This window comes from Coregonus clupeaformis, chromosome 31 (assembly GCF_020615455.1).
Source record: "Coregonus clupeaformis isolate EN_2021a chromosome 31, ASM2061545v1, whole genome shotgun sequence".
NCBI lineage: Eukaryota > Metazoa > Chordata > Actinopteri > Salmoniformes > Salmonidae > Coregonus > Coregonus clupeaformis.
In genome coordinates this window covers 33,858,581-33,882,112 of record NC_059222.1, presented here as the reverse complement: position 1 = coordinate 33,882,112, position 23,532 = coordinate 33,858,581, and the positions used below count along the sequence as shown (strand labels likewise).

Here is a 23,532-nt window from a genome sequence, read left to right as displayed (position 1 = left end):
TCCTAACATACTGAACTGTCAAAAGGTGCTAAAAAAGCTGATTCTTTATCATCTTGTTGATCATGGTGCCTGTCTCCTGGTAGAGGTGTTTCTAGGGAATCAGACATCAGATTTCAGTAATGTGTTGCTTCCCCTTAGAGAGCTGGGAGAGATAACGCAGAGAGAAAGAGAGAGAGAAATAGAAAGAGAGAGTGATAGAAAGAGCGAGTCAAGGAATGAAAAGGTGACGCAAAAGGATATTGTGACACATTGAGAAGGTGAGATCACAGCAAAACAGACATAAAAAAACAGAGAGAGAGGAATTGATTGATGAGAGGGACAGATTGAGGTAGAGCGAGGGGAGAATGTGTGGGGCTAAGAGGAGTCTATATCTGCATGTGTGAGTAATGCAGGGTGATCAGAGTGAGGCATGCTGGGGGTAGGATTACATGCCTTATAAGGCCCCTGTGCCATCCATCCCTGTCTTCGTCTCTGCTCCACTCAGCTATTCTTGTCCCGTCTGTCCCTCACCCTCAACTAAGGCAAGACCTCTCCGACAACGTTTCTATACACTTTTAAACGCTTTATTCAGGTTTTCAGTGTTAGGTGTAGATTAGACTAGCTGTTGTGTGGTTTTAGGTTGAATTAGTTTGGAGTGTGTGTAGGTGAGTGTGTGTGTGTGTGCATACGTGTGTGTTTTTCACACCTGTGTTTGCGTGTGTGTGTATCAGAAGCTCCTCAGCGCCTGCCCCTCCCTCCCCCTATCCGGTGTTTGTCCCAACCGTTGGGAAATAACAGGGAGAGAACTCAAGAACGAGACTGAAGGAAGGGAATCAGAAAACGAGTGCAAGAGGAAACAAGTAAAAAGAGAAAAGCGGTTTCAGGAGGAAAGAAAGCAGTGTGTGTGTGTGTTTTATCCAAAGCTGAAGATGGCTACGTACACAGTAACTCTCAATGGCTCCGCACCATGGGGTTTCAGACTACAAGGAGGAAAAGACTTCAATATGCCACTTACCGTCTCCAGGGTAAGACACTACACACTTAAAGCTTTTCCTGTGTTAGAGAAACAAACTTTGAGTGTGAGAAATAGTGCTTATGGTTCATTGGTGTGTATGGGTGTGTGTGTGTGTACTAAACGTGTGTGCGTGCGTGTAAGTGTGTCTTATGTAATGATGTAATGATTGATGACAGATGACGAGGGGTGAGGAATGACCTGCCAGCAAGAGTTCTAGAATACACTTCTCTCCCTATCTATCACACCCCTCTCTCTCTCCTTCGTTATCACCCCCCCTCTTTCTATCTAGACCTGTTGCTGTAGTTGTGTGTTGTGGTGTGTGTTGTTGCACTTGGCAGCTACTATGATGTATTTCAAGTGGATATGGAAATAGCAAATAGCAGTAGGGGGAGGAAAGAAGGATGACAAGGGAGAGCGCATCAGAGAGGGAGAGAGAGGAGGAGAGGTGCGATCATATGAAAAGCTGTGTGTTACCTAAAGCATCCTGCTGGGCCTCTCAGATGCCAAGTGTGTCCCTAAAGAAATCCTCTGTTGTCACCCTCTCCTCCCTTTGTCCATCTCTGGTCTTCTTACTACCTCTGGTCAGGTCTGGAGAAAAACAAAGGTACATAATGGTTGGCCCAATTTCTCCGACCTGCTGTCTGCTTTGGAGCTGTGAACTCCCAGTCATCTCAACTCTGTCTGTAGTCTGCAGCAGCTACCTGAAGCTGTATGAGGAGAGAGTGTGATCTCTGGATAGTCTGATCTCTCCTCATTACTGTAATGATTTAGCAGATGTGAGGTACAGAGCTAGCTAAATCGCCAGCTAGTGAGTGCTAGCCCATTGTGAGATTTTACCTTCCCTGAAACCTGAAGTGGAGTTGTCCTAGTGTTGGTGTTGATGAACATGATGGCTTCTGGAGCACGAAGTTTTGTTGTGAACAGAGGATCACACTCACTTTCCCAGTTTCTCCTTGACTGTTTCTGTTTCTGTCATGAGGGGGGAAGTGACAGATTTTTCAAATCTGGGTTGAGCAGGCAACATGAAGTAGAGGCAGACAACAAAGGAACAGTTTTCAAAACATTTCTTTTAGAGCATGATTCTTTCCATAACTTTGTTATTTTAAGTTGTACCAATAAATTACTTTAAAAACCATTCAAGAATAAAAGACACAAAACATAGCAAGTGAGAAAAAAGAAAAAAAAGCACAGAAAGTGGTGCAGCCCAGGAGGCCTATATGTTGAATGTCTTTCCCTATAAGTGTGCTGAAAGTCTGTTGTCAATTTGTTTACTGTAAAATATTATTGTATCTTGTCAAACACCATTTTTTCCAAAGGTTTACTAAGGGTTAGTAACAGGCTGATTGGTCGGCTATTTGAGCCAGTAAAGGGGCCTTTACCATTCTTAGGTAGGGGAATTACTTTTGCTTCCCTCCAGTCCTGAAGGCACACACTTTCTAGTAGGCTTAAATTGAAGATATGGCAAATAGGAGTGGCAATATCGTCCGCTATTATCCTCAGTAATTTTCCATCCAAGTTGTCAGACCCCTGTGGCTTGTCATTGTTGATAGACAACAATACTTTTTTCACCTCTTCCACACTCACTTTACGGAATTCAAAATTACAATGCTTGTCTTTCATAATTTGGTCAGATATACTTGGATGTGTAGTGTCAGCGTTTGTTGCTGGCATGTCATGCCTAAATTTGCTAATCTTGCCAATGAAAAAATCATTAAAGTAGTTGGCAATATCAGTGGGTTTTGCGATGAATGAGCCATCTGATTCAATGAATGATGGAGCGGAGTTTGCCTTTTTGCACAAAATTTCATTTAATGTGCTCCAAAGCTTTTTACTATCATTCTTTATATCATAGTGTATTTTCTTCTTCTTTTTATTCAGTTTAGTCACATGATTTCTCAATTTGCAGTACATTTGCCAATCGGTTGTGCAGCCAGACTTATTTGCCATTTATTTTGCCTCATCCCTCTCAACCATACCATTTTTTAATTCCTCATCAATCCACGGGGATTTAACAGTTTTTACAGTCATTGTCTTAATGGGTGCTTGCTTATTAGTAACTGGGATAAGCAATTTCATAAATGTGTCAAGTGCAGCATCTGGTTGGTTCTCATTACACACCACGGACCAACACATATTCTTTACATCAACAACATAGGAATCGCTACAAAACTTATTGTATGACCTCTTATACACTATATTAGGCCCAGCCTTTGGAATTTTGGTTTTCCTAGATATGGCTACTATATTGTGATCACTACATCCAATGGATTTGGATACTGCTTTCAAGCTAATTTCTGCAGCATTAGTAAAGATGTTGTTACGGATACAGGTATCCTGTATGTGTTTTTGTGTTTTTCCTCTCCTTCTGCCCTAATCACAGGTGTCCTTTGTGTTCCTGATTGGAGGTCGTTGGGGTGTCCCACCTGTCAGTCATCAGTTAATCTGCTGATTGCTGAGGTGGACCAATCAGTGGACAGTTCTCCTGATTGCACCACCTGTTTCTGTTTTCTTATCCAATCAGATCGCACATCCCCTTGTTTTAAAAGCTAGTCAGTTGTGTTTGCTGACAGAGACTCTTTTTGTTTGTGAGTATGTATACGGTGGTGTCTTGTTTTTGTGTACTCACTCGTTAACTGTTTAGTCCGTATGGTACCCATATTGTTTGTTTGTGCCTGGGAAAAGGGGGATTTAGCAAGTCGCCCTTGGGCATACACTACCCGTAGGAAAACCTTGTCTAAACACACTAGTTAGACCTGAGCAGACCACCCACTGTATTTTTGTATGTATTTACTTAGCAGTAAGCTTAGTAGTTCTTGAGGCAGGCAAGATCAGTTTAGGGGTTTTTGACTTTATTGTTTTATTCCTTGGGTCCAGCTCAGCCCCTTTTCCCCAAACCATTTACCGTGTGTTTTATAATAAACATTTTGTGTTTGACGGTAGCGTTTGGTTATCGGCGTATTTTGTTCTCACTGTTCCTTGGCAATAGCCTAATTTGCATGAGTTATGTTACGGGCCTCTTTTCCATCCACCCTAGACTTTTAAAGCCACGGGGTTCGTAACAGATGTGATCAATACATGTTCATGATTTCATTCCTGTACTGTTTGTAACTACCCTGGTAGGTTGACTGTAACCTGAACCAGGTTGCAGGCACTGGTTACAGTTTGAAGCTTTCTCTTGAGTGGGCAGCCTGATGAAAGCCAGCCAATATTTAAATCACCCAGAAAATATACCTCTCTGTTGATATCACATACATTATCAAGCATTTCACACATGTTATCCAGATACTGACTGTTAGCACTTGGTGGTCTATAGCAGCTTCCCACCAGAGTGTGCTTTAGGTGAGGCAGATTAACCTGTAGCCATATTACTTCAACAGTATTTAACATGAGATCTTCTCTTAGCTTTATTTTTTGTAGCTCTTATAACCATGTATTGCTACCACTGTATCATCAAAGGTATTATCTAAGTGAGTTTCAGAGATTGTCACAATATGAATGTCATCTGTTACTAGCAAATTATTGATACCATGAACCTTGTTTCTTAAGCTACATGTTAACGTAGGCTATTTTTAGCATTTTTCTGGGATGCTTGATTGTTTTGTGGTCCTCTGTAGCTAGCTCAGCTGGTAGAGCACGGCGCTTGTAACGCCAAGGTAGTGGGTTCGATCCCCGGGACCACCCATACACAAAAATGTATGCACGCATGACTGTAAGTCGCTTTGGATAAAAGCGTCTGCTAAATGGCATATTATTATTATTATTATTTGTATTGCTTTACTGGGAAGTTTAGTGGAGGTGCTCAGGTTATTTATGTTAGTGCAGGGTGAGCTGCACACAGTGGACTTCCTGCTAGGGCACACCACCTCAGTGCTAACAGTATAACTCTGGTTCATTTGCACATGATTGCTGCATATAATAGCTGTAGGATCAGCAGAGGCATTCAGGGCAGTAAGAGGGACATAAAGGTTACTTACGTTGTGTCTTCCAGCGCCCCTGGGATAATGTACATTTGCTGAAGCATTATGACAACTCAGCGACACAATGGTAGGGATTAAATGAGCAGGGCTTGGGTCATTGATAAGTCATTGTCTCAATGCAGATAGTGTCTTGTGATTTTGACCGGAGGATAGAGTTAGGCCTATTCACCGTTTTTTTTCCGGTCACGTGGCGGTTCTGTCTAATCGAACAGAACCATTGAAGGGAGTGACGACTAAAGCTGAGGGTTCACTGGAAGTGATCATGGCTGGCTGACAGGTAGAGCTGATCTATCATCATCAGGCTGAGAGTTGGAAGCAGAGAAAGAATATCAGTCTCGGCTGACTAATAAAGTACTATTCTATTCTGCTCTCATACTGAGGATGGCATTCACAGTCTGGGCTAACTATATGGACATTTCTATGCAGCAAAGAGATTCGGTAGATGAGCGTTAAAGATATCATGTTTCCTAACTCTGATCTTATCAGACCAGCATTGTAGAAGCAATGAATGTCATCCCCTTAACTACCACGAATTGTATCATAGAAAGCCATGCTAGTTAAATGTGAAAATGTTATGGAGGGTATTTGCTCCATTGTTTACGCTTTTGTTGTTGGCCCAATCTTGATCTGATTCATTCTGATGGTGTGCACATCTAACAGAGCATGTATTAAACATATCTGTTCTGGGTGTGAGAGTTCTGGGTCTGAATTTCCATGTTCTCCAGAGAGAAGGGAATACATTGTTGTGATTTGTCCGAAAGTGTGTTCTGATGGATGCAGTGCATGTGTGTGTGGTGTGTGTAGTGGATTCAGCATAAGCAGAGCAGGGTGGTGAAATGTGAAAAGAGCAGATGCTGTTAAGGAGAGAAAAATGGTGCTGCTGTGAAGTCATGCTGAATCAATCGAACAATTACACACACACACAAATGCGGATGCAGGCTGAATAAATGAATGAACAAAGGCAGAAGGCATCACTGAGGAGAAAGAGGAAAAAAGAGAGGGAGGGGCAAAAAGAGATAGAGGAAGGAAGGGAGATAGATAGAGAAGGCGGGTTTGAGTGGCACTAGCAGGTAGTTGGGGCAGTTAGGTTAAACAGAGTGAACATCAACAGCACTCTTTATTTTTATCTCTTTAATGAGCTGCCTGTAAGCCTAGCCTCTATCCCAGTCCCCAGCCCTGCATCTCTGTCCAAGCCCCAGTCCTCAGTCCACCCCTTACCTCAGCCTCGTACCCCAGCCCCAGCCCCTACTCTACCTCTGACTCCCTAGTCCCCCAGTAATCCCTAGTCCCCCAGTACTCCCTAGTCCCCCAGACCTACTAACTCTGCGCTAAGAGCTGTACAGAGACTGTTGTGCATCCATCTAACTCTGCAAATGTAGCAGATGGGGATTTGTGAAACTCACTCCTCAGCCTGAAGTGTCGTCCCTTGGGCGGTCGCATGTGTCCTGTGTTGGAACGCTTCAGGAGGGCGGTTGCGTGTGCCCTGAATTCGAGTCTCTGTATGAGCTGAATCAGGAGGAAGTGGCACTTGCTAAGCAAGCAGCTTGACATCCTTTACAACAACTCTGTAGTCTGTACTGCTCATTAGGTGTTTCTATCAAAGCTTTTCTCTGTGGTGTTTCTTTTAATGAGGAAGTTAGTTCAGATCAGTGTTTTCTGCTAGTTTTCTCTAGCTGCTGTTCTATCACGGCCCGGTCATACCACTTCAAAGTTGGGTTTGAAAATGGTGCTCATTTCAATAAAACTGTTTGGGATAACAGTTTTTTTTTTTTTTTTTTTAGAGGAGTATAGTATACTCAAGAAGTAGAAAACGAGAAGTACCAATTTTCTGTATCGGTCAGCATCAGTCCACTTCGACCACTGATCTGACTCCTGCTGTTGTGATTGGTGTGTTAGAAAGCTGTGTTTCTTTTGTTGAGTGAGCATCTTGACTCATTGAGGTGTATCCTGTGGAACGTGACAGATAGACAGTTGAGTTCTGTTAAGATGTTGATCTGACACTATTCTGTATGAGTGTTAATAAATGTTGATCCATCCTGGTGTGTCCCAGTGTGATCACTACAGCTGATTATCAATTAGACACTAGTTTATCTGACTGGTTTGAATGACAACAGATAACCTGACCGACACTAGGATTATCTACCTTAGATTATCACACTCTGAATATCTATCTACCTTATATACTGAACAAAAATATAAACGGAACATGTAAAATGTTGGTCCCGTGTTTCATGAGCTGCAATAAAAAATCCCAGAAATCTTCCATACGCTAAAAAGCTTATTTCTCTCAGATTTTATGTGTGTGTGTATTTGAGCAGAAGTATCTATGTCAGTTTCTCTTACATAACTCTGCCTCTGTTACCCTCTCTCTCTCTTTCTCTCTCCCCACTGGGCACACACTGGTTGAATCAGCGTTGTTTCCACATCATTTGAAGGAAATGACGTTGAACCAATGTGGAATAGACGTTGAATTGACTTCTTTGCTCAGTGGGGCTTTCTCTCTCTCTCCCTCTTCATTCTCTCTCTCTCTCCCTTCTTCCTCTCCTTCCCTTTCTTCCACTCTTCCTCTTCCTCTCCTTCCCTCCCCTCTGTCTCGCTCCCTTCCTCCTCTCCTCCTAACTCTTCTTCTTCTTCTGCTTTCTCTCTCCCCCTCTAGACAACTCCAGGCAGTAAGGCTGCAGGGGGCAGTCTAGTCCAGGGTGACATCATCACATCAATAGACGGCCTTAGTACGGAAGGCATGACACACCTGGAGGCACAGAACAAGATTAAGATGGCCTCCAATAAACTGGCCCTCACCATGCAGAAGTAAACATACACACACACACAGGCACGCACGCACACATACACATGGGCGCGCACGCATGCACGTATAGACGCACACACTTACACACACACAGACACACACACACACACACACACACTCTTAAAATACTTAGAAGATAACATGCAAAACTACATAACACATGTAAAACTACTTACACATGTAAAAGTCTGTTGTTGTTGCTCTGCACCCAGGTCGAAACGTCCTGCCCCTGTTCCCATGGCAACACCCAGAATGGACTCCCCCATGTCAGTTATTCCTCACCAGAAGGTAAAAAGTTTCGGCATTTGTGTGTCTGTGTGTCTGCACGTGTGGGATCAAGTGAAGACTCGAAGGCTGTGTGTTGGCGCCCTCTAGTGTTTCTATTTCAGCTGCAGCTTCCATATTAAAGAGCAGAGGATCAAGCTCTGGCCAAATCAATGACCATATATAAATGGACAAAGCCATCGATCATGTGACACCATTCATTCCTATGTGAAGACTGAAAAGCGCATTGAAGCCAAATAAAATTGGTTAAGATGCCGTCTCATGGAGACATAACATGAGCAGTTTGAGTTACTCCAGGAAGTGACGTCGCACGCTAGCTCAAAGCTACTCCCTCTCATTGAGTAACTCAAGTTGAAGGCCAACTGGGGTACTGCAGGCCTCCATTAGCAACTCAATTATCCTAATAACTTCTTCTGTGTGTTATTTTAAACCCCTAGAGTCGATATCTGCGCCCCCGCAGAAATCGAATTAGTATAATAAAAAAATCCCCATCAAAATCCACCTGTTTAAGCTAGAGATATATATTTTTGCTTGGGCTGCATCTCAATCCACCGCATCCGCCGATGTCAGGCTTCCACATCTGGGGTGAAAGGTGGTAGAGCTACTAGATCAGGAGACATCCCGAAATCGATCTTCTGACGAGCCTATGGTGTCCGAATGCCACAAGCTTCCGGGGACTCGTCTGAAGTCAGTACCGCCAATGTGTCAACTTCTGTCTGAAGGTAACTCGTCTGAAGGTAACCCGGTACCAGTTTAAAAATGATTGGAAGTACATATGGAAGTACTTTAGTGCAAGAAAATGCTTAAATATGGGTAAAAAAAAAAGAAACATTATTTCCTGAGCTTTCTTATATCTCTCAGATATAGGATAGACACTTCAAAACAGACTTCCTTTTTATAAATGTTATGACTATCTGTTTGCCATGTATGAATATGTTATTCAATGTGTTTCTATTGGCTAATTGCAGTAAATTAAATTCCATGTTTTATCAAATATTTTTTTTACATATATATATTTTTTGATACCTACAGGGGTAATAAAATTCAAAATCAAATAGCTAAATGATCCTTGTTATTACCATCTTAAAACAATTCCATATGTTAGCTTAGTAGAAACCCAGCCCCGGGCCCTTGGACCTTAGGGAATTAGTTCAAGGACATACATCTGGTGTATTAGAAGCGTTTATTGGTACCATGATTCGATTTACACAAAGATTGCCATTTTTCCATTCACTATAATGGGGATCCTGTTTTCTGCTAACAATGCCTGCAGTACCGCGGTCAGCCTTGAACTTCCACGGCTTCAATGATAGGGGGCAGTCGTTCTCCCCTGGGCCAAATAGTGAAGAGGATACACCACTCCTATCTATCTATCTTTTTCCTCATTCCTCATCAATCCTCTTTATTTATTCTTTCTCTCCTTTTCTCCCCCATCTCTATGTTTTTCTGAGTCCCTCACTCTACCTCTCTTGTCACTAAGGAGGGTGATCATGTTAAAAAAGAAGTAGAAGAAAAAGACGAGGTGGAGGTGAAGAAGTTTGGGAGACTATTGTCTAAAAAGCCTGTTGAGCCGACCCCTGCCCCCCGTACACCCTCTCCTCTCCTTCCCCCCTCCTCTGCCGCTGCAGTGTCTCTCTCGAACCAGAAGGGACAGTATAACTCCCCCATCAGCCTGTACTCTGCACACACTCTTAGAGAGATGGCCCTGCTGCAAGGCAAGGTTGCAGGAGATGGGGCAGGGGCCGCCAGGCTGGGAGGAGAGGGGGCGGACAGCGGAGTGCCATTCCTAGGGTAGGTAGCCTGGGGGCATATCTGAAATGGCACCCTGTTCCCTGTATAGTGCACTGATTTTGGCCACGTGTTCCCTTTATAGTGCACTTCTGTTGACCAGAGCCTCACTGAGTTCCCAACAAAACATCCACACTAACTAGGAAACAAAACACTCCCTCCTCTCCCAACCACTGGACCTACTGGAACTAAGGCCTTGTTGTACTACCCCAATTTTTTATTTTCCTCCTCACTCTCTTCCTGCCCCATCCCCTCCCCTGGCTATCTCCATTCTAGGACAACTTAGGGTATGAGCCGTAGGGGGTGTATCATACACCCCTGCCCCCAAGTGTGCACGTTAAACAGGACGGTGATCAAGAATACTCAGAACATTCCGTGATTATCCTGGAACACATTCCCCTGGCTCACATGCGCACTCGTCGCCCTAGGTGGTAACGTGCGCGCTCTGACACACACCTGGACTGTCTCCAGGTAATACTGCACCACACTCTGTGGCTGTGTACATGACGACTACAGTCATTCCGCTGACGACAGGTGCTTTAGCTGTTAGGAGTTGATGGCCTTTGAGGGAGCATCCCTGTCACTTCATCAGTTATTTGCTAAACTCAGCTGGGCTGGGGGGGTGAAGTTAGGTAGATATGCTGATCAGAATACGGTAAACGTGTCCAGTAAACGTGACCTTAGTCTCACGCAGTACCCTGGTTCAGTACAGGCGACCCTCTTTTTGTGAGCTCACACACAAACACGTGAACAGCTGCTCCTCGCCGCGCTGGTATGTTCCACTCGGGTTACAGTGGATCCCAAACCCCCCTCTCATTCAGTATCACAAACACACATACACAGTGTCCCGGAATAGATCCATCTCTATATTCAGCACATAACCCATAAGCTCCAACAATTTGTGGAGTGTGTGTACCTCGGGGATTTGGGCTGAAAGTAAAAAGACACATTTCTGTTCTCTCCAAGAAAATAGACAAAGTATTCTTATTTTTCTTCTTCTGTCTGAGTGTGTGTGTGCGTACGCTTGTGCATGTCTGTGAGTGTCTGTGTACGTGTGTGTGTGTCATGTGATTGTTGAGCTCCTGCTCCTGTCAGTTAGTCTGCTGGGTCGCAGGGAATCCTGGTAAATATCACAGTTGATGACACACAACTGCCATTATAACACACAGAATGACTCTATAACTATTACCTTACTATCACTCTGGTAATACCTTACCTTCTCTCTCTCTCTCTCTCTCTCTCTCTCTCTCTCATATTGTTACAGATTATTGCAAACACGGCTGGAAAGTCAGTACCATCTGAATGTACAGAATTTGCATGAACAAAGTTTAAGAGTTTATATGTGTGCATGCTTAGCTGCGTGTATTTTGTGAATGGCATCTTGCCCACAGTGTGAGCATTGATCCATTCTCTGGTGATGATGGAGTGTCTATTCTGAGCATCTTTGTCAGAATCATCCTGCCAGTGTACTGTGTCCATGTGGCAGACTTAATCAATCAATGTACATGCACAAACATAGACATTGAAACAAACAATTCTAAAATCAACCTACAATAGAGCATGCTGGGAAATAGGATAATGAAGGGCGTGGTCTTAGTTCAGGCCCCTGTATTAGGGTAAAACTAGGCCCTCAAAATAAGGCCTTATGAAATACGTATGGTATTGCGTTCAATAGATACAAAAATATGATAACATAATCGCAAAAACTGATGAATGCAACAACCATGTCTCTGTCACTAACAAATACAGGTATAGGTGGTAACTCTACAATTTCCTCAAAAGGCACTCTGGGAAATATTTGAAAAAGGCTTTACACTAAGCAGTGTGTTAATTTAACACTGTTCCAGTGTGTATATGGGTCCACAGACTCCACACTTTCAGTGTTGATTTAACATTCTCTGTGTAAATAGTTTTTATTTAACACTGGATAATTTTTATTTAACACATGCGTTCACAGTATATTCCGTATGGTACTGCATATATATGTGTGTGTGTTGACGTGTGCATGTGCGCATTGTAACGGGTTTGACTTGAGGTTATTTATAGGGGTGCCAGGTAGGTTGTGCCTACCAGAGAAAGCCTGGGTTTCTCCTTTTAGTTTGGGAGGGAATGAGTCCCATCTGGTCCGTCAAGTCACACCAATACAAAGGACTTATGTAAAAGTCAAGATGGAAATATACTTTTCATAAACCCCCTTAAAACCTTGGAAAGAACTTCAAACAAGTGTATTCTTTTGCGTGGTTGTATTAACAACATAAATGATCACACACACCCACACACAACAATATAACAAATCAATGCACTTATGTTCATTTAGAAATGTCCTGTACCTCGGGCATAAAAAGAGTCCAGCCCGGTAAATAGGTTCAGTGGCTCAAGTGACCTTAGTCCCGCAACGCTTGTCCGTAGCATAAACCCAGTATATTCATACACTCAAAATAACACTTATTTTGTAACACAACTATAAAGCGTATCAAAGACTACCCAAAGAATAATACGTCCTCACAACTACATAAATCACAGTATACATCACCCCAAACAAATGAAATACCGTATACAAAAAAGTTGTAGTCAGTCGGTCAGTCAGACAATCCGCCAACAGCCCTCCAGCGGAGGAAAGGCCACGAAAACCAACGGAGAGTTGTAGTCCACAGACGCACAGAGTGGATCCAATCCTGGGTAAACTCGCTTTAAGGCCACAAAACACACTGTAAGGCAACAAAACAAACGTAATGGCGAAGCTTCATGAACTGAAGGTAGTACACATCCTCATTCATGTCTCAATCACAACTCCCTTTTGCGCAGCTGATGCTGGCTATTTAATGGGGAATTAAAGGGGAAGCGCCATTAGAAGGAGAAGCCTTGAGACGGTTCCAGAAATATTCAGGGCCGTCACACACCCCTCCCTGGAAAAAAGCCGACCATTGCCCGGGAAGGCAGATCTTGGTCGGGAAACCGAGAAAGGTCTCCTCATCACTTTCCTCTACAAAAATATTCCTTACTTTTGGCGCTCACGCTCCTCAGCTGAGGGGTCACAGGCATTAGCCGTGAGACTTCTGGGTCTGGGAATCCGAGAAAAGTCTCCTTACTTTCCTCTTCAAAGATCTCCAGGACCTTGCGGCGCTCAATCTCCTCCAATTCCTCAGCCGAGGGGTAACAGGCCTTAAGGCGTGAGACATGGACAACGCGCATATCTTCACCTGTGTCCTCTTTCACCACTCGGTAGTTCAAAGGGCCCACCTGCTCCACAATCCTATATGGTCCTTGCCATTTAGGAGCGAGCTTGGCCGAGAAGAATTGTTCAGCTTTCGAGTAAGGATGAGAGCGAAGCCACACCCGATCACGAAGCTGGAACTGCATGTCTCGGTCTGTTCTTATCATAATTTCTCTTCTGCTTGAGTCGGTGCCTGGATCATGTTCCTTGAGACAAGAGCTCCTCTCAAGTCGTGGAGATGGACTACCTGGTCATAGCAAGCAGCGTCTGGAGTAAGCTGCTGGGGCTGTAGCACCATATCCAAGGGTCCTCGGAGGAGACGACTTAGGTTCAGCTCTGCAGGTGTGACTCCAGTGGACTCTTGCACAGCAGAATTCAGGGCAAATCGAAACTCGTGAAGGTGCTTGTCCCAGTGTTTGTGCTGGGTCCCTACATAGGAAGCAACCATTGTCTTCAAGGTTCGATTTACTCTCTCAGTGAGGTTGGTCTGTGGGTGATAGGCTGTGGTCAACTTCTGTCTCAGGTTCCATCTTTGGCAGGTCTCTCCAAAGAGATCAGAGACAAATTGGGAACCTCGATCAGACAGAATGTAATCAGGCACTCCCCAGCGAGTCAGGATCTCTTTCGTAAGGATGTTAGAGACGGTCCTCGCTGTGGCCTGACGCAGGGCAAAGAGCTCAACCCACTTGGAATAGTAATCAACAAAAACAAGAATGTACACATTCTGATTGGAGCTTCTAGGAAATGGACCCATCAAATCCACTCCTAACATTTCCCAAGGTCGGGTAACCACAGTTTGCTGCAACTTGCCAGCAGGTTTTCTACCCTTCTGGTTTGTACATTTGACAAACCTGACATTTTCGGATATGTGACTTCACATCCATGCTCAGATGTGGCCAGTACAGTAATGCTTGCAAACGTTTGTAGGTTTTGAACCTGCCCAAATGACCAGCTAATGGGTCTTCATGGAAATGTTGAAGCAGTTGAAGGCGTAGAGTTTCAGGTATGTACATTTGGTAGAGTGTTCTGTGAGGTAGTTGTACAACTCGGTAGACTTTGTCTTCAATGATGGTCAGCTTTGTGGTAGGGTTGACCATCTTTTCTTCATCTTCCAGGATAGTCTGGTACAAAGCCTGTACTTCGGGATCATCCTGTTGGGCTTTCCAAATGACCTCATCAGAGATGGGAAAGTCAGTTTTGGGTGAGTCTCGACTGCTAGACAGGACAGTAGCACATGTAAGATGAGGGCCACCATTACCACAAGCAGGAGCTCTGGATAAGGCATCTGGAACAGTGTTGTATTTTCCTTTCCTGTATTCTACTGCAAAGGTGAACTCTTGCAACCGTAGAGCCCATCTGATGAGCCTGGTGCTTGGTTTGTTGGTCTTGAACACCCACACAAAGGGAGGAATGGTCAGTGACCACAGTGAAGTGTCTTCCCTCCAGGTAGTACCTCCACTTTTCCAAAGCCCAGACAACTGCCAGGCACTCTTGCTCGGGTTGTGGAGTAGTTCCGTTCTGCTCCATTCAATGTCCGACTGGCGAACGCTAGCACTTCTTCCGTACCAAGTCCAGTCTGTTGGACTAGGACAGCACCAAGTCCAACATCACTTGCATCAGTGTAAACAACAAAAGGGAAATCAAAGTTGGGATGACCCAAAATGGGAGGGTGACGAGGTGTCGTTTCAGGGTTTCAAAGGAGTTCCGGCACTCTGCCGTCCATCGGAATTTCGCTCCTTTTCGCTTCAACCCGTTGAGGGGTTCTGCCACCTGGGAGAAGTTCCACACAAACCGATGGTACCATCCAGCCATCCCAAGGAACCGTTGAAGGGCCTTGAGTGTGGTTGGCACAGGGAAGTCTTGTACAGCCTTGGTCTTTTCAGGATCCACATGAATACCATCACAAGACACATATGGCCAAGGAACTTCAGGGAGGTTTGGCAGAAGTTGCTCTTCTTCATGTTCACTGTCAGACCAGCTTCTCTTAGCTTGTCCAACACTGCTTGAAGGTCTTGAAAGTGTTGCTCTCTGTTCTGGGAGTAGATAATTATATCGTCCCAGGTAGACGAAATATATCTTCCCCTTTTGAGCTCACCTAACGCAATCTCCATGAGTCTTTGGAAAGTGGCAGGTGCATTCTTTAATCCAAAAGGCATCACCTTAAAGGAAAACAAGCCCTCAGCACAGACAAAAGCAGTCTTGTCCTTGCTTTCCTGGTCCATCTCAACCTGCCAATAGCCACTATTGAGGTCAAGGGTAGTGAACACAACAGCGCCAGACAATGACTCCAGGATCTCGTGGATGGTGGGAAGAGGATAGGCATCAGTCTGGGAAACATTGTTGGTCTTCCTATAGTCCACACAAAATCTAAGACCACCGGTCTTTTTTTGGAATGAGGACAACAGGAGCAGCCCAGGGAGAGGAGGAACGTTCTATTATATCTTGTGTCAACATATCATTAATGAGTCCTTTTGGATGATTAGCTTCGCTGGGGACAAACGATATGGCTTTTGCTTGATCGGCATTTCCTGTGTAAGGAATATTTTGTGCTTCAGGAGTCCGGTGCGTCCTAACTTTGAAGTACACACATCAGCATTATTCTGCAGCTGTTCCAACAGCCTTAACTCCTCTGGCTGTTCCAGCTGAGCTCTTCTTACAGCCTGTAAAAGGAGATCATCAGAAGGATTACCCAGGGTTAGTGGTACCGTAGCAACGGCAGAGAAGACTGCCACATTTGGACCCCAATCATGTAACTTTGCACCTTCTGATTGGAAGAAATGCTTCTTGCTCGGATTGTTTGGAAACCAGTAGCAATTGTGTGCGATATCAATCTGGACACCACTGAAGTACATGAAATCAATTCCCAACACGACAGGAAAAGCAAGGTTCTTGGTTTGTAGGATAACCGAAGGAATCATATAGGAGCGGTTACACAGGCGGAACTCCACCTCACTCCATCCAAGTGGTCGTTTAGCCTCACCGTCAGCCAGATACAGTGGACCTTCTGTCCACGGCTTCAAGTTGTATTTTGGACCTTGAACCTCCTTCCACAGTTTCTCATTGAGCAGTGTGTAGGATGACCCGGTGTCCAGGATGGCTCTTCCTGTCCATGGGCCTATGGACAGGGGTAACACCAGCTGGTGTGGTATTAACTGAAAGGAAGGGGATGTCGGCGGGGGGGCGTAGGCAGTGACTCTTGAGGTTTCAGCTCTGGTCAAAGCACCCAGAGTAGGATGGTCGTTCCTGCGAAGTGTGTTAGGGGTGTTGGCCTGTTGTGATTTGTGGTTTCTGGAAGGGTTTACTTGATACGGTCTTGGACATGTAGCTGAAGAATGTCCCTTTTGGCTACATCTCCAACAGAACATGGGAGGGGTCTTGGCTGGAGACTCTGGCTGTGGTTGAGGATCTGGCTTGGGTAACTGTCTGGGTGTCTGTTTCTTTCTCTGTTCATATTGCTGTTGGCATTCTCTGTCCTTCTCGAACTGCTGTCCCAGGCGAACCAGTCCATCGACAGTGGTGACTCTTTCTCTGAGTTGACTGGCTAGTAGTGGGTTGATGTTCTTCAAGATCAACTTAATGACCGCTTCCTCCTCAATGCCAGGTTTCCACCTTCTGCACAGGGAGTGGTAACCGTATGCAAAGTCACGGATATTCTCATTCTCCCTTTGCACTCGATTCCTGACTCTGTCTGCCAGCTCATCTGTGTAGTCCTCAGACAGAAATGCAGAGGAAAACTTGGCCTCAAAGTCAGCCCAGGAGGTAGTGGTGAGACGTGCCACATCCCACCAGTCTCCGAGCTGTCCCATGCAACACATTCCTCAATGTGGCAAGGAGTTCTTCGTCAGCCAGGGGATTGAGGGCAAGAAAGTCATGACATCTTTCCAGATACACTAGCGGATCAGGACTGTCATCCTTTTTCCCAAAGGTGGGAAATTGCAATTTAATGGGCATCGCTCCCACATGACGTCTACTCAAATCACCATGAACAAAAGAGCTAGGAGGGATTGAGGAAGTAGAGGGTGAGGGAGTTATGGGACCATGAAAATGAACACCAGGATGCATGGTGGATTGCATCCTGCAAGGGGTGGCTGCAGCATGGCCTTGTCTTGGCTGTTCTGAGGTGCCCGCTTGGCCCTCAGTGGTCTGAACAGAAGTGGACACAAGAGAAGCTCTGTGCAAGGAGTTGTGCCTAATGGAGGCCATGTCAACAGACACATCATCCAACATTTTAACACAATTAGAGAGCGCTGTCTGCAAGTGGTCTACAGTGTTAACCAGGGAGAAAAATACAGAATTGACGTCCTGAGGACCTCAGTGTGATGATGTTGCAGGCGCCACTGGAGAGTGGCAGTGAGTTGGCTTTGTTGGTAGTCAAACTGCCTGTCCATGGCACCAGTAATTTCCTGTCTTCCACTCTCACTGAGCTCTGTCAGAGTGTGAGTTAGAGTACTCAGTGAGTTTCTGAATTCCATGGCACTCTGTTGTTGCTCTACACTCAGACATTTGAATTTATGATGGATTAGAGTTTGGAGATGTTGTTGAGTCTTACGAATATCAAGGATGTCACCTTGAAGTTGTAAGACTACAACCTCTGGAGATAAACCAGACAATGGAGGAAGATTGGGCGTCAGAGGGAGGGCTAGCTCAGTACTTTCACACAGATCCATGTCAATAAGTGAGTTACTCGTTAGACCTGTGGCCTGTGGTCCAGACCGAGCATTCAGATTCCCAGGGCTCTGGCCCACATCAACTCCATTATTTCCATTCACATTATGATTTGTATTGTTGGCTCGGTAGTCAGAATGGCCCTGTGTATTCCCATTGACAGGTAGGATATGGATGAGCACATTTTCTTGTAGTGAATCCATTATTTTAATTCCACTCAAAAGATTTGCTTTGGTTAGTTCTCAATGTTGAGGTCCCATCTGGGGTGCCATTTTTTATGTAACGGTTTTGACTTGAGGTTATTTATAGGGGTGCCAGGTAGGTTGTGCCTACCAGAGAAAGCCTGGGTTTCTCCTTTTAGTTTGGGAGGGAATGAGTCCCATCTGGTCCGTCAAGTCACACCAATACAAAGGACTTATGTAAAAGTCAAGATGGAAATATACTTTTCATAAACCCCCTTAAAACCTTGGAAAGAACTTCAAACAAGTGTATTCTTTTGCGTGGTTGTATTAACAACATAAATGATCACACACACCCACACACAACAATATAACAAATCAATGCACTTATGTTCATTTAGAAATGTCCTGTACCTCGGGCATAAAAAGAGTCCAGCCCGGTAAATAAGTTCAGTGGCTCAAGTGACCTTAGTCCCGGCAACGCTTGTCCGTAGCATAAACCCAGTATATTCATACACTCAAAATAACACTTATTTTGTAACACAACTATAAAGCGTATCAAAGACTACCCAAAGAATAATACGTCCTCACAACTACATAAATCACAGTATACATCACCCCAAACAAATGAAATACCGTATACAAAAAGTTGTAGTCAGTCGGTCAGTCAGACAATCCGCCAACAGCCCTCCAGCGGAGGAAAGGCCACGAAAACCAACGGAGAGTTGTAGTCCACAGACGCACAGAGTGGATCCAATCCTGGGTAAACTCGCTTTAAGGCCACAAAACACACTGTAAGGCAACAAAACAAACGTAATGGCGAAGCTTCATGAACTGAAGGTAGTACACATCCTCATTCATGTCTCAATCACAACTCCCCTTTTTGCGCAGCTGATGCTGGCTATTTAATGGGGAATTAAAGGGGAAGCGCCCTATTAGAAGGAGAAGCCTTGAGACGGTTCAGAAATATTCAGGGCCGTCACAGCATTGGTACTATATGTGTGTTAATAAGGCATCATAACTAACTAGGAATTTACAGTGTGTAAAGTGGAGCGTGTGTTTGTGTCTTACAGCCTGTTTAGTACTGGCTTGATTTGGTTTTCCTTGCTCGTCTGTATTTCTTGATCACTTTGTGATTATGTGTATTTTCTTGAAGTCATGGCTTATGCTCAATTTACTAGTCCTGAGGTGACACTATAGACAATGTATTTCAAATCAAATAAATAATAAAGTGAAGTCACCTCAATCTGCTTCCATAATAGAGAGAGACTAGGTACAATGTAATCATTCATAGTGTGAGAGTGATGAGAGAGACAAACAGGTACTATACAATCAGATATAGTGGACAAGAGAGACAGACAGGTAGTTGTAGTGTACTAAAGAGACAGACAGGTAGTGGTAGTGTACTAAAGAGACAGACAGGTACAATGTAATCAGTGGTAATGTAAATGTACTAGAGTGAGACAGACAGGGAGTAAGCTATATGATCATTAGTAGCGTTTATCATATGTGTGTATATACCTTGTAGTGCTGTGCAGTGTGCGAGCCCACAGATGGAGGAAGGTAAGTGAAACTCTTAGCCCTACTCCTGTTGCACCTCTCACCATCCCTCCACCTTTTTTTCTCTCTTTCTTTTTTCCCTCTCTCCCCTCTCTCCGCCCGGTCGTCTGATTCCCTTACAACCTGTGAACCCAAATATGGATCCCTATTGCCACCTGCCCCCTTCATCCCACAAAACCCTCCCAACCCTCCCAAAATGACCCTTTATCCCTGACCCTTGACCCTTTACCCCGACCATATCCCTCTCCAGTCAGGAGTATGTGCCCAGCTTTAACCCCATAGCTCTGAAGGACTCAGCTCTGTCTACCCATAAGCCCATCGAGGTACGCGGCCCGGGAGGCAAGGCCACCATCGTTCACGCTCAGTACAACACCCCCATATCCATGTACTCACAGGACGCCATCATGGACGCTATTGCCGGACAGTCACAGTCCAAGGGCCATGAGGGGTAGGAGAGCACACACACAATGCAAAGAATACATTTTGTGTTAAGAGGCAGATACTCTGTCTGGGTCCTGCTGTATTTCTCCACTCCCACTTGTTGTCTGTGTCAATCCCATCTTTCTTTCTTTCTTTCTTTCTTTCTTTCTTTCTTTCTTTCTTTCTTTCTTTCTTTCTTTCTTTCTTTCTTTCTTTCTTTCTTTCTTTCTTTCTTCCGTCACTTCATCCACAACCCACCAACCAATCAACTACCCTGTGTTGTGTCATCCACCCCCAAACCCCCACCCCGCCCCCTTCTGATCATCTGACCTCAGTGAGGATGTACCTGCTGGCTCCCCCCTGGCGTAAGTATCACCCCCGACTCACCCTTTACTCACCGCCTACTCAATCTCCTCTCATATATGATATGTAATAAACATGTAATAAACTAATATCGGGCTCATGTTTGGCTTATATACTGTAAGTCTAATAAACAGTATCAAACTCACATCTGTCTCATATGATATCATCACATGATACATTTGCATATATCATATGGCTCTCGTGTTTTTCACATGGTTCTATCCATGTGTCTAGCTATTTCTCTCTCTGTGTGTCTGTCTCATTGTCTGTGTGTCCAGTTTCTTGCATTCAGAGGTGAACTACGATGTTTCAGGGGTTAACTAAGCTGTTTCAGAATGTTTTCAGGGGTTAACTCTGGTCTGATGACATAAAAGGGAATTTTCTGAGTATCACTGGTCTCCCCCTCCTGTTCTAACCCCCCAAACACTAGATGAGGCTCCTAGCATAACGAAACAGATTAGATCAACTGGAATGACACTCTCACTCACGTTTGCACAAAGAGCTTTGAGCAAACCACGCCCCAAAATATTCATTTTAATGATCACTAAAAGAGGAAATAACACTTTTTTGAACTGCAAAGAACCATTGAAGAGCTCAAAGGGTGCTTTGGGTCAGTATGGTTCCACATAGAACCCTACTTTTTGTGTGTGTAACCCATCCAACCACCCTCCCGGAGAGGCCTACACTCTTAGAAAAAAAGGTGCTATCTATAACCGGAAAGGGTTCTTCGGCTGTTCCCATAGGATAACGCTTTGAAGAACCCTTTTGGGTTCCAGGTAGAACCCTATTGGGTTCCAGGTAGAACCCTTTTCCCACTTTGTTAGATCATATTTATTAAATGGGCCCCAATACGATATCCTTCTTTTATCCCCTACGGTCTGTGTTCCATTGACCTCTTTACCGCATCTATGGACTAGTTACTGACATCATGTCCCCTGCCTGCAGTGGTTCCCTGCCTATGAAGGACCCGGTGGTTGACAGTGCGTCTCCAGTCTACCAGGCTGTGATCCAGCCACATGACAGAGACGAGGAGATGGCCGAGTGGGCCAGACGGGCTGCCAACCTGCAATCCAAGAGCTTCAAGATGCTGGCCCACCTCACCGGCACCGAATACAGTCAGTACACCTTTACTCAACGACTTCTTTCTCCCTCTCTTGTTCTGTCTAGCTCTTATTCTCTCTCTACTCTCTCCATCCCTCTTCATCTCCTGTCTTCTCTGTCTCTGTACTTCAGAGATTTCTTCTCTTCATGTTTTATGTATCCTCACCTCTCTTCTCCCTCTCTTCTCTTTCCCCCCCCTTCTCTGTCCTCAGTGCAAGACCCAGATGAAGAGGCCCTGCAGAGGTCGAGGTGAGGCGCACACACACACACACACACACGCAAACACACACACAAACACACATATGTTACCCTCCGTCTCTCTCTCTCTCTGTCTTTCTCCCAGGGATAAGTTTGAGTCGGAGGTGAAAGGACCTCGCTTCCGCAAGCTGAAGAACTGGCACAACGGGCTCTCAGCTCAGATCCTCAATGTCCCTGTGACTCCCTTCTAATCAGCTCTATCCTTTATCTTTAGAATGTTTGGAATGTTTGGAATGGTTTTTGTTTTTCTTTCTTTTTGGTTGTTCTGTCTCTCCTAACTGATAGGGAACTGTACAAAAAAGTATTTAAGAGAAATTGTAAAAGTGATCATGTAAACACACGCTCGCGAACACACACGCGCACACACATGCACACACCTATGTACGCATGCTAACAATGAACAAACATGCACACACAAATACATACAAATGCACATACACCCACACATTTTAAATGTACTATTATCATGGTGAATAAATATTTTCTTTAACCCAAATGACCTGTATGAATGTTGGTCATGTGTCTCATGTGTCTCTCTGTCAGGCGTCAGTGTGTAGTGGTAGGACGGAGTCAGGCGCAGGACACAGAGCTAGTAGACAACGTACTTTACTTGTAAATAACAATCTCCACGCAGGGAGGACAATCCCGCTCACCAGTCGATAACACCAAACATAGAACAAACACGCACACAACACAGTGGGAGCCATAGGGTTAAATAGGGAACAAATCATATACATAATGGGAACCAGGTATGTATAATGAAGACAAAACAAGTAGAACACAGAAACATAGATCGGTAGCAGCTAGTACTCCGTGACGACGAACGCCGAAGCCTGCCCGAGCAAGGAGGAGGAGCAGCCTCGGCTGAATCCGTGACAGTACCCCCCCCTTGACGCGCGGCTCCAGCCGTGCGCCGACACCGGCCTTGGGGACGGCCAGGAGAACGCAGCGCAGGGTGATTCGGATGATGACGGTGGAAATCCCTCAACATGGAGGGATCGAGGATGTCCCTCCTAGGGACCCAGCACCGTTCCTCCGGACCGTACCCCTCCCACTCCACGAGATACTGCAGGCCCCCCACCCGACGCCTCGAATCCAGGATGGAACGGACCGAGTACGCCGGTGCCCCCTTGATGTCCAGTGGGGGCGGAGGAACCTCCCGTACCTCAGACTCCTGGAGTGGACCAGCTACCACCGGCCTGAGGAGAGACACATGGAACGAGGGGTTAATACGATACTCAGGAGGAAGCTGTAACCTATAACAAACCTTGTTCAATCTCCTCAGGACTTTAAATGGTCCCACAAACCGCCGACCCAGCTTCCGGCAGGGCATTCGAAGGGGCAGGTTTTGGGTCGAGAGCCAGACCCGGTCCCCCTGTGCATACACCGGGGCCTTACTGCGGTGGCGGTCGGCGCTCGCCTTTTGTCGCCTGATGGCCAGTTGCAGACGTACATGGGCAGCGTTCCAGGTCTCCTCCGAGTGCCGAAACCATTCATCCACTGCAGGTGCTTCGATCTGGCTCTGATGCCAAGGTGCCAGAACCGGCTGATAACCTAATACACACTGGAATGGAGTAAGGTTAGTGGAGGAGTGGCGGAGTGAGTTTTGGGCCATCTCTGCCCAGGGGATGAAAACCGACCACTCCCCCGGCCGGTCCTGGCAATAGGACCGCAGAAACCTACCCACATCCTGGTTTACTCTTTCCACCTGCCCATTACTCTTGGGGTAAAACCCTGAGGTAAGGCTGACCGAGACCCCCAGACGTTACATGAACGCCCTCGAGACCCTTGAGGTGAACTGGGAACCCCGATCAGACACTATATCCTCAGGCACCCCGTAGTGCCGGAAGACGTGTGTAAATAGGGCCTCCACAGTCTGTAGGGCCGTAGGGAGACCGGGCAGAGCAATGAGATGGCAGGAC

The 23,532-nt window shown here is 45.3% G+C and overlaps 1 protein-coding gene across 2 annotated transcripts; it reads left to right on the top strand.

Annotated features, from left to right (window-relative positions):
• The first annotated feature begins 413 nt into the window (after positions 1–413).
• LOC121547371 (LIM domain-binding protein 3) lies at positions 414–22,106 on the top strand. Of its 2 annotated transcripts, XM_041858623.1 has the most exons (10): positions 414–521; positions 711–1,004; positions 7,628–7,779; positions 7,990–8,065; positions 11,115–11,137; positions 19,719–19,916; positions 20,224–20,253; positions 21,197–21,366; positions 21,565–21,601; positions 21,696–22,106. In XM_041858623.1, exons 1-10 carry the CDS (start codon positions 429–431, stop codon positions 21,799–21,801), a joined length of 1,179 nt encoding a protein of 392 aa, XP_041714557.1. In that variant the 5' UTR covers positions 414–428; the 3' UTR covers positions 21,802–22,106. The 2 variants fall into 2 exon arrangements, with proteins under 2 accessions (XP_041714557.1, XP_045065812.1); XM_045209877.1 differs by lacking the exons at positions 11,115–11,137; positions 19,719–19,916; positions 20,224–20,253 and adding an exon at positions 9,543–9,853.
• Positions 22,107–23,532: the final 1,426 nt, after the last annotated feature.

What these genes read in the sequence shown, in the direction of transcription:
- LOC121547371 (XM_045209877.1), top strand. Translation starts at nt 429, where the DNA reads ATGCCTTATAAGGCCCCTGTGCCATCCATCCCTGTCTTCGTCTCTGCT. An exon ending in GTCCCTCACCCTCAACTAAG is followed by an intron (nt 522 to 710) that starts GCAAGACCTCTC and finishes TGTGTGTATCAG; the next exon opens with AAGCTCCTCAGCGCCTGCCC. An exon ending in CCTCACCGGCACCGAATACA is followed by an intron (nt 21,367 to 21,564) that starts GTCAGTACACCT and finishes CTCTGTCCTCAG; the next exon opens with TGCAAGACCCAGATGAAGAG.